Source organism: Neolamprologus brichardi, chromosome 7, assembly GCF_056152115.1.
Source record: "Neolamprologus brichardi isolate AB-2024 chromosome 7, ASM5615211v1, whole genome shotgun sequence".
Taxonomy (NCBI): Eukaryota; Metazoa; Chordata; class Actinopteri; order Cichliformes; family Cichlidae; genus Neolamprologus; species Neolamprologus brichardi.
In genome coordinates, this window is record NC_142110.1 from 39,505,661 (window position 1) to 39,521,116 (window position 15,456).

General features: G+C 37.0%; 1 protein-coding gene across 2 annotated transcripts in view; it reads right to left on the minus strand.

Annotated features, from left to right (window-relative positions):
* The window catches only part of cntfr (ciliary neurotrophic factor receptor), a 213,631-nt gene that overhangs the window by 91,993 nt on the left and 106,182 nt on the right, over positions 1-15,456 (minus strand). For both annotated transcript variants that reach the window (XM_006795592.3, XM_006795591.3), the window contains one exon: positions 2,498-2,731. In XM_006795592.3, coding sequence (XP_006795655.2) covers positions 2,498-2,731 — 234 coding nt within the window. The remainder of the gene's footprint in view (positions 1-2,497; positions 2,732-15,456) is intronic.

Genomic DNA, 15,456 nt, shown 5'->3' on the forward strand with positions numbered 1-15,456 from the left:
ACCGCTTTTTCAAAAATATCTTTAACCATTGAGTGTTTATTTATTTTATTTGTTTGTTTTTTTGGATCGGTTATTTGTATGCATGATTCACAAAAGACATTTTAACATTTCACCTGGCACAAATGAGATAAATGAACCGGTTGACCTGTCTTTCAATTTGCTTTTCTCAAAAATAGAGTTGTGGTGGACTCAATAACACAAGAGTGTCGGAAAGATGCACGCTGTATGGGCTATTCCCCCCCTTGGAGTGATGAATCATGTGCTGTGTATCAAAATTTGCCACCGTTCTGAAGTAGCCTACTGTGACTGATGCCAAGAAGATATTTAATTTCACTCTCTAGCCTTCTTGCAGCTACAGTGTGATTTCTGTAAAAAATGTAATTTAAAATGTTGTCTATTCCTTTTACTACTAACAGACTGAAAAGGAGGGAAGACAGAGAGTGATCATTTTCATGTGAACAAACACTGCCCAGCAGAGAAAATGTCCCTGCTTTTTTTTAAATTTTAACTACAGTAAGTAGATAATAATTCACTGTTGACTGAACATTGTTTTTATTCAATCTCTCATTTAAGATTGACATTCAATCTGTCATGAGGCATAACTGCAGTGACAGATGAATTCAAAAATAACAGCCAAGCTAATGGATGGAGGATGATAAATATAATAACTGTGAATAAGTTATGTGATGTATTATAAATAAGGCAGAACGCTAATCTGCTGGTTAGAGAAATCACTTGTCATTAAAATCATTATTAACATTTATGAACATTCAAATATTTGGACATCCTGTACGCTATACCAGTATACCGCACAAAAGCATGTACTAAGATTAACGTTCAACTTAAATAGAGACCAACTCATGAAATTACTTCTGGGGTTCTTCTTTTCATTGTCATATAAACTGTTCAGCTTAGTCAATAAAGCAATTTATAACAAAGGCAATTTCATTCAAGTCATCTTCTTGCCATTTACCACTCCCTCCAACACACTTATTATGCAAAGAATAAGTGCATAAAACTTTCACCATGAAAATAATGGATTTAAAATGAGGCCAATGCCAACTCACAAACCCTCATGGCAGTCCATTAAAAGTGACATCATTTACTTTTCGTATGATTATTACGATTATGCACACCATAACAGGAAATAGACCAAATATAATTTTAACAGCTATTCATAAGAACTGGTCAGCTGGCAGCAGATCTACTGTAAAGATTGTTATCACAACAATTCAAGTTTTATATTGGCATTTAAAATTTGAATGAAACAGCCCCTCAAACATTACAGCGTACTATTAAAATTGTCATTTAGCTGAAGTGCTCACTTTGCACGGAACAAAAAGAATCTGGAAATTTGGTAGCCAGCTGTATGTTGACCCTCACAGTCGTTAATAGAAAGTCATAACATCAGGACCTGTGACTAGTCAATAGAATGGATTCAGCTTCTTAAGTAATATTCCTCAGTCTTTGGACACAGTTGATTGCAGGGATGGTCGCTGGTTTTATAAGCTCTGACCATCCCGCACTCAAAGCTTATTTCAAAAGGGCCTCTACTGTGATTCCACTAAGACTGGAATGATAGCACAAATGATATCACAAGCATCAACTGTGACTATCTTTCAGTCAAAGCTGATCACATATTTAAACCTTTTTTTGTCAAGCTTTGGAAGCAGCTGAAGTTGGAATTGTGGTTGGAGGGTTAGGGTTGTTGTTGGTTTGAATGTATGTAGCATGATTTTTTATTTGCACTGATTATCATTATTATTATTAGTAGTAATAGTAGTAATATAATGCAAAGTCATTTGGTTTTAGATGTGTTAAAGACATAAAATGTACTTGTTTCTTCATTATTTGATGCTGTATATTGACAGAATGGTATCATACATTTAGTTATAAATTCTTAATAGAACAACAAAACTCTGGCAAATTTCCATGGAGACATAAAATGTAAGCATTGATGACAGCTAGTGCTAATAAGGTTAAGCTAATTGACTTAATTCAGTTTGTTAAGAGACAGCCCTCAACAACAATAAAAATAGTAACAGACTCACCGTGTGTTAAAGAAGTTTATATTTTAGGATTCATCACAATTCTCATTTATGTATACATTTCACCATCTTGTTACTTTACTTTCTTGAGTAATTTACATTACACAGAAAGCTACTTAAACATAGCTGAAATAAGACTAAGCAGGGCATCTATAGCCATTATTTTTATCACATTTTTATCAGATTACTTTTGAAATTATCAGCAGTGTCATACTTGTTTCTATGTTGTTGGGGATTTTTTTCTTTGTTTTTTCTTTGACATCCCAATGGCATCAAGAGTAGCTTATTTTATTTTACTACTTTCTCATTTCGTTCACCTTTTGTCTTTCCATCTTATGTATGCAATCACTCACTTTCCCTTCGGGATGATTAAAAATGTGTCATGTCTCATCCTTAACACTTAGAGGGCAAATGTGCCCTTCCTATTGGAAGTAAGCTACTGTACTTACTTCCAATTTGGAGAAAGATGGCTTCATGCTTGTCATCATCTTGCTTCTGAAAACAGGTGTAGAGTCCAGTATGGTTCAGGGACACGTTAGTCAGGATCAGTCTGGGGCCTTCTAGACTGTGCTGGGCCTTCACATATGTCCCATTCATCTTCCATGATACTGATGCATCATTGTCCAGGGAGCCACACTGCATGGTGACATCACTGCCTATTCGTCCATACTGGATCCTATCAGCTAAAAAGAGACAGAGACAATGATTAAGTGCTGGTGATAGCAACAGCTAATAACCACTAAAATATCTGTGCAGTGTAATTACTGCCCTGTGTGCATGTTGGCCCTTGGCAACTGAACACAGACTTCCAATTCAGGATTCAACACACTTCCAATTAATCTATTCTTATTCTTTTGTTGTTTTTTCTGTGTGTGTGTGTTTCTGGACACTAATTCTCTCTCTAAATCGCTTTCATATATGTTTATTTTGTGTACACAAAAAATATATATTTTCTACTTTATGGAACAAAGTTTCAAATTTTGGCATTGACATGAATCATTTTGCTGCTCACGTCAGTACCTCGTTAGGTTTGGAAAAAGATGGTTTGGGCAAAAATATAACAGTTGCTATTTCACAGCTCAATTTCCTGATTGGCAGACTGACACATCGCCGCAGAAAGCTCTTGACAACATTTCTGCTACAGACAAACAACACATTGTGATGTATAATTGAAATATATTTCAAAAATGTGGGGACTGACAAATAAAACCCCAAAACAAATCATGTCCATAAACACAAACAACTTTCTGTGACTATTTCTATTAATAGCAAATTTTGAAAGAGAAAGTAGATTCTGATGTGCCTTTTCATTGATGCCTTTAGCCTTCTGTTAACTAACAGCAATGCCCAGTCTGGAAAGTAGTTGGGTCTGTGACCTCCAGGGTTAGGGGTTATATGTGAGCCTAATGGGTGTTCTTGCCAAACACTGGGGTTAGTAGCCCTGTTGTGTTGATAAGCCTCATGGGGCATGCCACGACCACAGAGACTGAAGACCACAGATTAACACTTAACACTGGGGATCAACAGCACAACAAGGAACAACAATAAAATATTGATCTCCATCTCTGTAAAAGCCCTCTTCTATGAACGGGAGGGGGGGGCGCGCTGCCTCTACTGGCTGTAGATCAAATGCTGTCGAGATCCTTGTCTTGGTCTGATGTCTCTTTCCTTGACTTTTTCTTTGTGTGTCTCTCCCCACCCACCTTTGTTTCTCACCACAATGCCTTTTTTTTCACTTGAGCTCGCTTCCGTCTCTCAATCTACTCAGACATGCTTCTTAACACAGCTGATACAGATGTCAACCCAGTGTTTCATGTATATTTCATGTCCCATAACAGAGCCATCTATATTTAATGGGGAAAAGATCCTTGTCCCCATTAACATTAACCCAACGCTGTTTGTTCTCTTCGTCTTCCATTCCACCGTTCATTACCCCTCACTAACCCTTTCTTTTTGTAATTCTCTGTGATTCATGCCATCTTCATTTTTTTTTCTATTATTATCATTTTTTTCTTCTGCTGTCCGCCCGAGCGATCTCCACGCTCACCCTCCAAATTTGCCAAATAATGTGTGTGCATATGCATGTCAGTGGCAAGAAATGCCAATTCCTTTGATCTCCTTCTCTGTCAACTTACTTTGAAAAAGTTTGTGTGACTTTATTTACATAAAAAGCTATTTGCATCTTAGCATAAACCTTAAAGTTTGACTTTGATGTTAGCTTTGATGATGATGCTGGTGCCCTGGTGCTTCATGTGACAAGGAAGAGAAGAGACCTTGAATTTTAAGTCAGTGGTCATTCATTGCGCTTTCAAACCAACTAACTGCAGAATAAGTTGTGTGATTACTGGTAACTTGTAATAGTGATTCTTACTTATCAAAGGCACAGAAGTCATTTCAAAACTGATTTGAACACTGACACTGAGTTGTTAATAGAATAGAAGTGGAAAGTCATGAATGTCATCCAACTGATTTCATCAGAAAGAAGTTGTTATTAGTAGCTGAAAGAAAAATGACGTCCCTGGCGAGAGCTTACCCCTTACAGCTTAGCATTTCTTGTTTTTGTGATGGTCAGTACCCGTCTATGTACAGCAATGATTCTTTAACCTCTCCTGTCCCCCTCAATGCCCCATCCAATCCTTTGTATCTTCTCAGGTTACATCACCTTCTCACTGCTTCAGTCCTTTCAAATATCCAGTCACATCTTTCGCCTTTGCTCCCTCTCCATCTCTCTCCATTTCATTTTGTCCTCTCACTTCTCCTTGTCTTTCTTCTGTCCTATCAACACTCTCCTCCTCTCCTCTCACTCTCTGTGTCAGTCTCTATCTTTATCGTTCATCCTCCACCCTTGTCTATGTGTCACTCCCTGCCATCTGCCTGTATCAATGACCTGCTTTGAACTTCAACTTGTCCTGTTAGCTGATGATGATTCACAAACAGTGTCCAGTGTGTACCAGAATTATATTTTCTGGGCTCAGTGCATTCAAGCTGTTGATTCCTGTTGATTCATCTTAGTTTAACTTATTCAGATAACCCGTAAGATTTTTCTCCTCGTTGCTTTGTGTCGCTATACTTCCCACTCATCAAGAAGTGACAGATTCAGAGACAGAGTTAAAAATGTCCTCAGCTGGTACAGTTATAACTACTGACTATTCTCAGCTGGGGGCTGATAAACACAGAGTGTTCTGCTAAATATTTAAGGATTAAAAATGTTCAGTGTGGTATTAAATCAAGTGTGAATTCATATTACTGAAGTTACATTTAATCCACTTGAACAGTTTGGATAACTTGTGTAGTTTATGGCACCAGAGAATTAACTTTATCAGGATTTTAGGCTTCGTCCTTCAGTCATACAAGCTCCAGTTGCACAGATAAAATAGTCTTATGGAGTCTTAATATACCAAAAATCAACATATGATAATGTCCGTGAGCCCTCCATGCTGCAGTACTACTATCTGCTGTAGGGATGCTTGCTGTTACCTCTGTGTCTGCTTTTGTTTATCCTTCTGAGAGTTATTCTCACTATTCTCTCTTATCTTGTCCCCCCTCTGTATATCTCATTGCTCATCTTTTGCTCTCTCCTCTCCATTACTTTCACTCCCTCTGACCTTGATGCTGCTCACTTACATGCCATATGAATTGTGTTGAAACTTCAGTATTCATTCATGGTATATCAGTGATCAGTAGTCTTCTAACATGCCACTCATGCATAATACACCTTATAGCAACAGTGGAAACACAAGCAGATACTTATGATTACAATCATGTACTCACTGGCGTATAAGTAGACTGCCCTGCATAATGTCCTCATGCCTCATGACCATCTACACAAGCAGGCCTAATAACCATAATGGCATTCAACTCAAGTGCTATTGTTCTCTTGGTAATAGACAGGGCACTTTACGCAGTGGCAGAACACTGGTTTTCTCTGCTAAATGACAATATGAACCACAAATGTCCTTCACAAAGATTTAGTGTTACTAATTTTACTTATTATTCTTTTCATTTGGTTTGAAGCCAGTTGAGACTGCCTAAGTATATACAGAGCTTATAACTACCCCGGAGCCTTAAGAAAAGATCATTTATTGACTACCTCCAAAACCTCTCATCTAGCAACCAAAAGTACACAATTTTGGAACTAAAAACAGGATTCAATCTGATGAATTATATTAGTGCGAGTTTTTTTTTTTGCTTTCTCTCCTTTCAAGTTGAAACACCAGAGTCCAAAAATGAACCACGTCAATGGCATGCTGCTAGCATTATATTCATGATTTAATGGCATTTCATCTGCTATTTTTCATGCTTACCACCAACAACACAAACATCAAGCGCAACCTAAAAAAAAAGTTACACCACAGCTTAAAAGTAAAACAAACAAAACAGTGAATGCATAATTCAAGTCACAAGTTCAGGGTTTTAAAAAAATACCACATATATTACATTTGAAATGCTTGGAAATGTAATGTGGTAAGTTTCTTTCAATGTGTGTGCACCCGCACGTACACCACACCATCAGGGCCCAAGGGAAGGCTAGTTTCTCAACATTTTTTTACTTGCCAGGAAACTTGAACTTTGCATTAAATGTGGGATTCTGCAGGGCACTGAGGGCATTGCAGTTCTTATGCAGTCCTGTGATGTTTTCAGTATATTACGATTTAACGATAAAGAGCCAGCATAATGTCATATTTTGGCTAAGAAGAGGCAAGACAATCCAGTATTGCTGTCCAGGGGCTATTTAAAGAAAAACAAGCACATTCAGAGAAACCCAAAAGCAACTGGCTGTACATCTAACTCCATGAGCTGTTTACTAAACCGACATAAGCAACGAGCCCACATAAACAAACACAGGCAGATTAACTTATAGTGATGTATATACATGTACATTAGCATGTGTACAGAAACTTGCGCAACGGCAAGTGCATAACACTAGGATTCTAACACAATAAATGTTTAAGAAAATATAGTACATATAGAATTATTTCATTATTGTAAATTACAACGATTCCCAAGGGAATTAATTTGTTACTTTTAAATGTATTTTAAATCAGCGGTCCCCAACCCCGGGCCTCGGACCGGTACCGGTCCGTAAGTCGTTTGGTACCGGGCCGCGAGAGTTGAGGCTCAGGTGTGAAATGTATAGTTTTCAGGGTTTTTATCGGCTTTCAGTGTTATTTTGTTATCGTTTTATCGTTTACTCGGTTTTCCTGGGTCTTTTCACGTGTGTTATGAACAGTGTTGGTCAAGTTACTTGAAAAAAGTAATCAGTAATTAATTACTGATTACTTCCCCAAAAAAGTAATCCCGTTACTTTACTGATTACTTATTTTCAAAAGTAATTAATTACTTAGTTACTTAGTTACTTTTTAAAAACATGATTTACAACCTGAATAGGTGATAAAGCGATAGATCTTTCAGCCCAATTCTACTTTTTCTACATAATCCATCATACAAAATGTAATCAAATGGAAAAGTCTCTTTTTAAAACTTGTTTTGTTAGTTTTAATCTTTTAACTTTATGCATGAAGCAAAATTTTAATTATATGCACCATTCTCTGACTGGAAGAAATTAACATTTAAACCTATTTTCTGCACATTCCAGCACATAATATATATATATATATATATATATATATATATATATATATATTTTTTTTTTGTGTGTTTACACTCACTCTTTCAGATGCAAGTAAAACACAGCAGAAAATAAATAAAGTCAAAGACTAGCGGTCCTTTTGCTCTATTTTCACCTGTAAAGCAGGAGTAGAGTAGGCGGAGGTTTATCCTGGTGCAGGTGTGCCGCAGCGGTCAGTGGAAGGATACCGCAGTTTCTCTGTGAGTTTGTCATTACGTCGTAGCTACTCGGTGCTTGCTTGGAAGTTTAGGGGGTTTTTTTCGCTGTAAAAAGAAGTTTTCTTCCCACGCACAGCGGACACTAATGTTTTTGTCACTTTTTACGGAATCAAACTCAAAATAAGGTCAGTACTTCCACGCTTTAAACGCTGCACGCTCATACTCTCTCCCGCACTCGATATATTATCCATTGTTGATCTGCACACAGCTGTTGTCACGAACATCACACTCGCTTAAGTCACTGTCATGAGACATTCTCGCAAGAAAATCACGGTTTTAGTAACGCAGTAACGCAGCGTTCCTACGGGAAAGTAACGGTAATCTAATTACCGTTTTTGCAATAGTAATCCCTTACTTTACTCGTTACTTGAAAAAAGTAATCGGATTACAGTAACGCGTTACTGCCCATCTCTGGTTATGAATAAATTTTCTTTTTTTTCGGTACCGGTACTAGTTTTATTTTGTTGTATTTATCCGCCACACCTTAAAGGCCGGTCCATGAAAATATTGTTGGGCATAAACCGGTCCGTGGCGCAAAAAAGGTTGCGGACCGCTGTTTTAAATCAATCCAAAAAAAATCTAAATTTATTTATATAGCACATTTTAAAGACCGAAGTACACCAAAGTGCTTTCCAGTAAAATCATGATACAGATAAAAAAAATTACAATATAAAATATAAATTACAGATATAAATAAAATAAATAAAATATAAAATAATTACATAATCTAAATGCAAAGCCAGATGTAAATTACCCTAATTAGCCTTGAATGCCAGGTTAAACAAATACGTTTTTAGACGTGATTTAAAAGACTGAATGGAATCTGATGTGCAAATATGATCTAACATGCAGTTCAGAAGTAAAGAAGATATATATATATGCACAGCTTTGCATTCTATCACAACATTTAAGATAATACATGCACATCAATGATCATGAAACTGCTAATGTTTAATCGTAAGTATCTGCTTGTGTTTCCACTGTTGCTATGCATGAAACTGCTATACCGCAATCCCAGTTCATACACACAGTAATCATGACAAAAGTGACCTCATATAAGATTATACACTTGGGATGCACACACACACATACACACAAACAGTGTTCAAATATAGTAGTTCAGGCCAAGGTTAAAGCAAGCACAAATGTAGTTAAGACTATTGGAAGAAAATAAATTACATTTTATGGGAAAAAAGTCAAAGACACACAAAGACTCAGTGTTGTATTGTTTGCTTTATGTGAAATGCGATGACACCTTTTCAATTCTTGTCTTCATTCTCTTCATTCCTTAGACCGTGATTAATAATTATTTGACCAGAAAGATCAATTAAAGGCAAATTATCATTAGACTTGTGCCGCTGAGGATATTTGTGAGTAAGAGCAGCCATGCTGTTTGATTAGCTGATTAAACATGGCTAGAATTACTTGTTCAAATATAAAGTTCCAGTGTTATACCTTTCTAATGCTCTGCTGTCAAATGTCTTTGGATGAAGTGCAGTCATTGACTTAGCGGATAAACTTCTCATCAGGTTTTCTGAGCTGGAAAAGGGTTTCAAATGATTTGATTTTGCAAATGTGGTTCAGAGGTTATAGGCTAAACTGAACTAATGCTGTAAAAGACTTGCAATAGCTCACATATGGCATAAAACTTGAAAGTACAACTTTAAAAATCTGGTTTTAATTAGAACATATTTGTAGTTAGTTAGTTTAAAGTGTTTCAAAAAAAAATGTTGATCAGCTTACATGGTATGGAAAAAGGTTAGTAAGATATACACTCTTTGCAGTGAAGTCAGTTTGGTATATTCTCTAGGCTGGTGGAGCAGCAGCCATATTGGACACACAAATTCTCACATGTAAACAGTTTGACCTTGTCACAGACTCATATGCACAGATTTATGTTGTAACCAAGGCTACAAGCCATTAAACTATCATGAACACCCTTTTGACTAGATTGGAATACTGATGAATTTTGATTGTGGTGAACCAACTGTGTAAGCATGTGTGTGTATGTTAGCGTTTCATTACACAGAATATCTTGCCAAAAATCTTTTGACTGTTTTATCCTTTATATATTTTGTTCTTTTATGCTTTTATATGCATTTATTTTGCCTCTGTGTTTTAATGCCATTTAACATGCTACCATGCTGGTTCTTTGCCATAGCCTTCATCCTCCCTGTTACTTCATCTTACTCTTTTGTATGTTAAGCACTTTGGTACACCACTGGTTTTTAAATGTGCTATATAAATATAGTTTGTTGTTGTTGTCATATATGAGGATGATTCCTTATCATTATGTGTCTGTGACTTCACTTGTGCACACATGTGTGTTTTTAAAGTGGGTGTCTGTGAGCAACCAGCTGTAAGTTATGATGTGACTGCACAGCAACAACGTGAAATGAAATTGAAGTTCAGCACTGGCATTCTGATTTACCATCCCAAAGACTTATATTCTCTGTGTTTGTGTGTCTGCAACAATGCACACTTGCGTGCTGTATTTTTCCATGACAATGTGCAGTTCTCCATGTACACACAGCCCTCTTTGTCGATTCATTGCCATGTACATGTCAGACTATGTGACTCTGTCACTTTCCAGTCAGGCTGTAACTCACTAGAACATTTATCAGTGAATCACATTTGTATGCCTAAGGGGAGCCAGGCCTTTTGAAAGTCCAACAGTAAAATGTTGGATTGGCTGACACACAGAGATAGAGCCCAGGAGAATTATCAGTTTAGGTTGAAAAGATCAATTTTTTTCAGTCTGTGGCTGCACATGCTGATGCAGCCTGGGCCAATTCTACTGATATGGAGAAATAAAATGCACACAGCTGAACAGTGATTGGAAGAATAGTGAGTATCGATCTTATTTTCAGAATAGAAAGACTTTTTTTCCTTCTTCTGCAATTTCACATTAACTGAAAAGGAAAACTTGAAAACTAGTATATTTGACAGAAGCTCGGATTTGCTTAAAAATCTCTGCTGACTTGCCAGTGCGTGTTCTTGAATAAACATTTCATATTCAATTTTACAAGCTTTTTTTCATCAGTGTTGTTGCTACATTTTATAAACTATAAACTAGTAAAACCTGACATAACACAGGGTCAGGCATCACATCAAAAAAGAAAATGAAAATATGTAACCACCATTTAAAAAAGTCTACTACTTTCCTATATTTTATTAGAATCAGCTTCACTGAGTTTCTTTAAACTTATTATACTTTTGTATGTTAGATAAACAGTAAATTACTAAGTTTAGTCCTGACAGGTAGAGTAAGCATACGCAGTAAATTATTTATGATTTCACACATGGGTTATTCATGTCTGATTGGTCTGTTGCTCAGGGCCCTCTGATCCGCCACCCCTCCTCCACTTTTGGCCTTCACTTGTCTTTGTATTGGACCCTTGTGAGCTCAGGCTCTGAGCTTTCAAAATCATTTCCAAAATTATTTCATATTATTACACAGCCTCAAGCCACAGAGCTCTTATTTCTTTGCAAATAATGTTCAATAGTGCAAAAAAGTCTATTTTTTCTATGTGGAAAACGCTCTAAAGCTGAAATAAAAAAAATAATCCTGGTAGAAGTCAGAAGGTTAGCCATTAATGATGTGCTTATATATTTTAACCAGCCAAACGGCCAAACAGAAAATCATTGCAGACACAAGGTTTCTTTTCACATTCGCTTTAAGTGAATGTGATATTGCATTTCCTCTTAGCACAGACACCCTTGTGTCTAAAAATGTTTTGTAATGAGAACAGGGCAAATGAAAGGCTAACACATTTCAAAACTGGAAGTAAACTCGCAATACTTTTGGCTTTACAGCATGTTTATTTACAAAATTACTCTCAAGGTTGCTATCACTGTCTGCAAAGCTGACAGTGATAGCAGCTTTGCAAAGTCTGCCACAAAATTGTTTATTTGCAGTGCAAATAAGCCGCAGGATTTTATTTTAACTACGAACACTCTCCGCAGATTAAATCAAAAACACACTGCAAATACTGCAAATTAAAGGAAGGAATAAAAAAAAAAAATACTTCCCTTCAGATTTTGTCACATATATCACTAATAGTGGAAGTTCAAAGAAATCATTAAAGCTCAAAATTACGATGTATGTTAATTTTTTTTATCACAGTTGTATACAGTATTCTGCATCTGCAGATACTGTTTTCTAATCATTTTCACAGGCACACTGAAATCTTCTTGCCTCAGTCAGCATGTGGCACAGCTGGTTAGGCAGGGTCCTCAGATGTTTTGTGAGGTATGACGCAGCAAAATGCTAAATCCTCCTGGCAATTTATAAAAGAGAGATCTGATTAACTGCTGTATGACATAATAACTATCAGCAATAAACTGCTGTTGGCACTTTCACGGTCATGCACATATTAATGCACTGATACAGATGTACTGTTGATACAGACCAATGTGTACTTTTCTCACAGATGCATACAGGCCACACTTCTACACAAGTATGCATGAACATGCAACTTCTGCACCCACAGACACGCTCTCACACTTACACTTCCTCCGCAAACATCTTGGAATGAAGTTATCACTTTATCCTCTCCTGTCTCTCTTTCCCACGGAGAGCTTAACATTCACTTGCTCTCTCTGCATTTGCCTCTCCTTTTATGTGAACACTGAGGCAGCTGCAGCTGTGTAAGTGTTTGTATGTGAGTGTGTATGCGTGTTTTCTGTGCATGTCTGTCTATGAGTCAGGGCACCAATGCTCAAATAAATCCACTTCCTGTTTCCTGCCATCTTATCTTGGCCCCATTGCACAAGTAAACGTAGAGTGTCTGAGTGTTTATGTGTGTCAGCCTGTTCATTGCCCATCATCCGGCTTGCCAAATCCACTGGAGAAGACAGGAAGATTTGCAGGCAACCGGGTTAATTGATACTTCACGTTTTAGACGGTTATGTTCTGAGAGGAACTTGGGAGCCAGAGAGAATAAGTGGGGTGTGTAAAAAAGGAGAGGAAGTGCAGGGAAAGAGAGATGGAATGGGAGGTGGTGAGTAGAGCGACGTTAGATGGAAAGGGGTACAGCACAAGAGGGAGGATGAATTGTTGAGACTGAGTAGGGCAGTTAATATTTTACAAGCCTGGATTAGAGAGGTCATGAAATGAGGAATGGGAGAAAGATTCCTGAGAATTGGCTTCAGGGATGGGGTGGGGGGTTGAGGGGGGAGACAGCTGGATAACACTGCTTTGATCAGAAACATCTGTAGGTTTTGCGGTAGAGAAAGAAAAAAAATTGAGTGGTGAGAGACAATTGAGAGCTGTCTATTTTTTGGTTTCTTTGTTTTTACTTTATACAGGTGGAGTTATTGCTTAAATGCACCTTCTTCTATTTGACGTATACATTTAACTTCTTCTTTTTTGGATTAAGTGGAAAAAAAAAGAATGAAAAAAAAGCACACAAGATTTTGGGCCAGCATGGGGCCAGAAGAGCTTCAGTGCACTTTGGCTTTGATTCTACATGTTTAACTCCTCCGAATGATCTACGTCATTTCTTCAAATGGCATTACTGTATTTGTTCTTAATTTTGAATTACGTCAAACACATCAGTCCAAATTCTCCATTAAATGTTAAGTTAGATTGAGATAGATAGATTTTTATCATAGCATCATTTTCATACTTCCTAAGCCGTTCACTGACCCCTTGTGACACTTTCCATCCAGCAAGACAACACTTCCATCAGGGCAGTTTTACACCAAGACTTTAATCAGTGGGTACATGTCATTCATAACAGAGACACCTGATCTCCCATTTTAAGGTTCAAGTTTATTCTTATATTTTTTCCTGTATTTGAGTCCAAAGGTGTCTGTCGTAGTCTACCATTATGAATGTATTCTCCTTTTTTGCCACATCAACAAGAAACCAGTGCTCAACACCTAATTCATATTGTTTCAACCTGTTCTGATAGTTTCAAGTGATTCTTTCACCTAACTCTACCCTCCAGAAACCAATTTGATGACATTTTGTATCAGATTTTTTATTTTTCTCAATGACATTTAAGCTTATTTCCATACCAGATTTTATTGTGGCTAAAGTTAAGGTGATGGGATTAAAAGTACTTTTAGGGGCTGATATAAATCCAATATAGCATTAAGAGCAACATCAGTGGCATCATGGTAAACTTAGATAAGGGGAAAGAAACTTTTATTATCTGTTTTTAGAATTGAGTGTGTATCTAATAAATATTTCTTCTTGCTTCCCATTGGCAAGACTAAATAATGATAATACTAATCAGACATAAGCCAGCAGGAACCTCCCTCACAGCCCTAATCCTTTTGGTTAATAACATAGCTAACATAACCCAAAACATCCCCAAAAGCCAAATTCAAAAGGTCAGTGCTAATACCAAGACATTTATTTATTAAAACCAGTTGGTGAAAAACAGACAGAGAAGAAAGAAAGAGAGTAAAACAGAGATATGGGGAAAATGAATATGGTGATGGGGAAGATAAAATGGAGAAAGAGAGTGAGACAGACAGGAAAATAACGGAAGAAAAAAGAAAGTCACCCCAAAGGATTTAGGAAAGGGGACGTGTTGGAAGATAGCAAAGGAACAAGAAAGTATAAAGTAAAAAGGGAGGTGAAGGGCAGCTAGAGGAGGAAAAGGTTTCAGATGGAGAAGTCAGGGGGAGGGGGATGGATAGAGAAATGACTGTCTTAATTAATGGACTGTAATATATGACAGAATTCCTGGGTTCCAAGATAATATCAGCAAAAATTACTGCCTTCATCACTGGCACACTGTGCAAATATACCATGACCTTGACTAGGGAACTGAAGTGGCATGGAAATTTTAGCTAAAAGTGTATTGCATGTGATAAAAAGTTATGATAGTTCCAACGATGGGAAATGTAAAACTCTTATTTCCCCTGTGGTGCAGAAACAAGGACAGTTTTATCTGTCTGTCTATCTGTCTGTCTGTCTATCTGTCCGTCTGTGTATATACACTTAGCATTAGCACAAAGCCTAAAGGGACACCCACACATGAAGCAATTAGCTTTGTTACTGACGGATCTGACTAGACTGATCAGTAGTGGACCTTCCAAGGTCCATTTGCTTGCCTAGATAATCCTCCTCTATTTAAAGATTTACAGTAACAGATCTTTGTTATATTCTGTTATATGTCAGTCAGCAGTGTATTTCACTCTCATTGTCAGTTGTTTTAATCAATTGCCTCAAGGTTTTGAAATGTTTAATTCAGATCCCGTACACTTTATTTTGCCACTAGTTATTTTGCTCATCCACATTTAAAGTCGCTGAATGTCATTGATTTTCTACGGTCTCTGGTTACCAAATCACTGCTAATCGCTTCCCATGTTCATGCCCCTTAATAACTAAGTTTCTAATGAGTGCCTACTTATAGTTTAAAGTTCTAACTTGATGTACAACAAATTATGTTTATATATTGCTCTACATTAACACGCATTGCCACATAATAAATAGTGTGATGACCAGAGATGGGCAGTAACGCGTTACTTGTAATCCGATTACTTTTTCAAGTAACGAGTAAAGTAAGGGATTACTATTGCAAAAATGGTAATTCAACCGTGA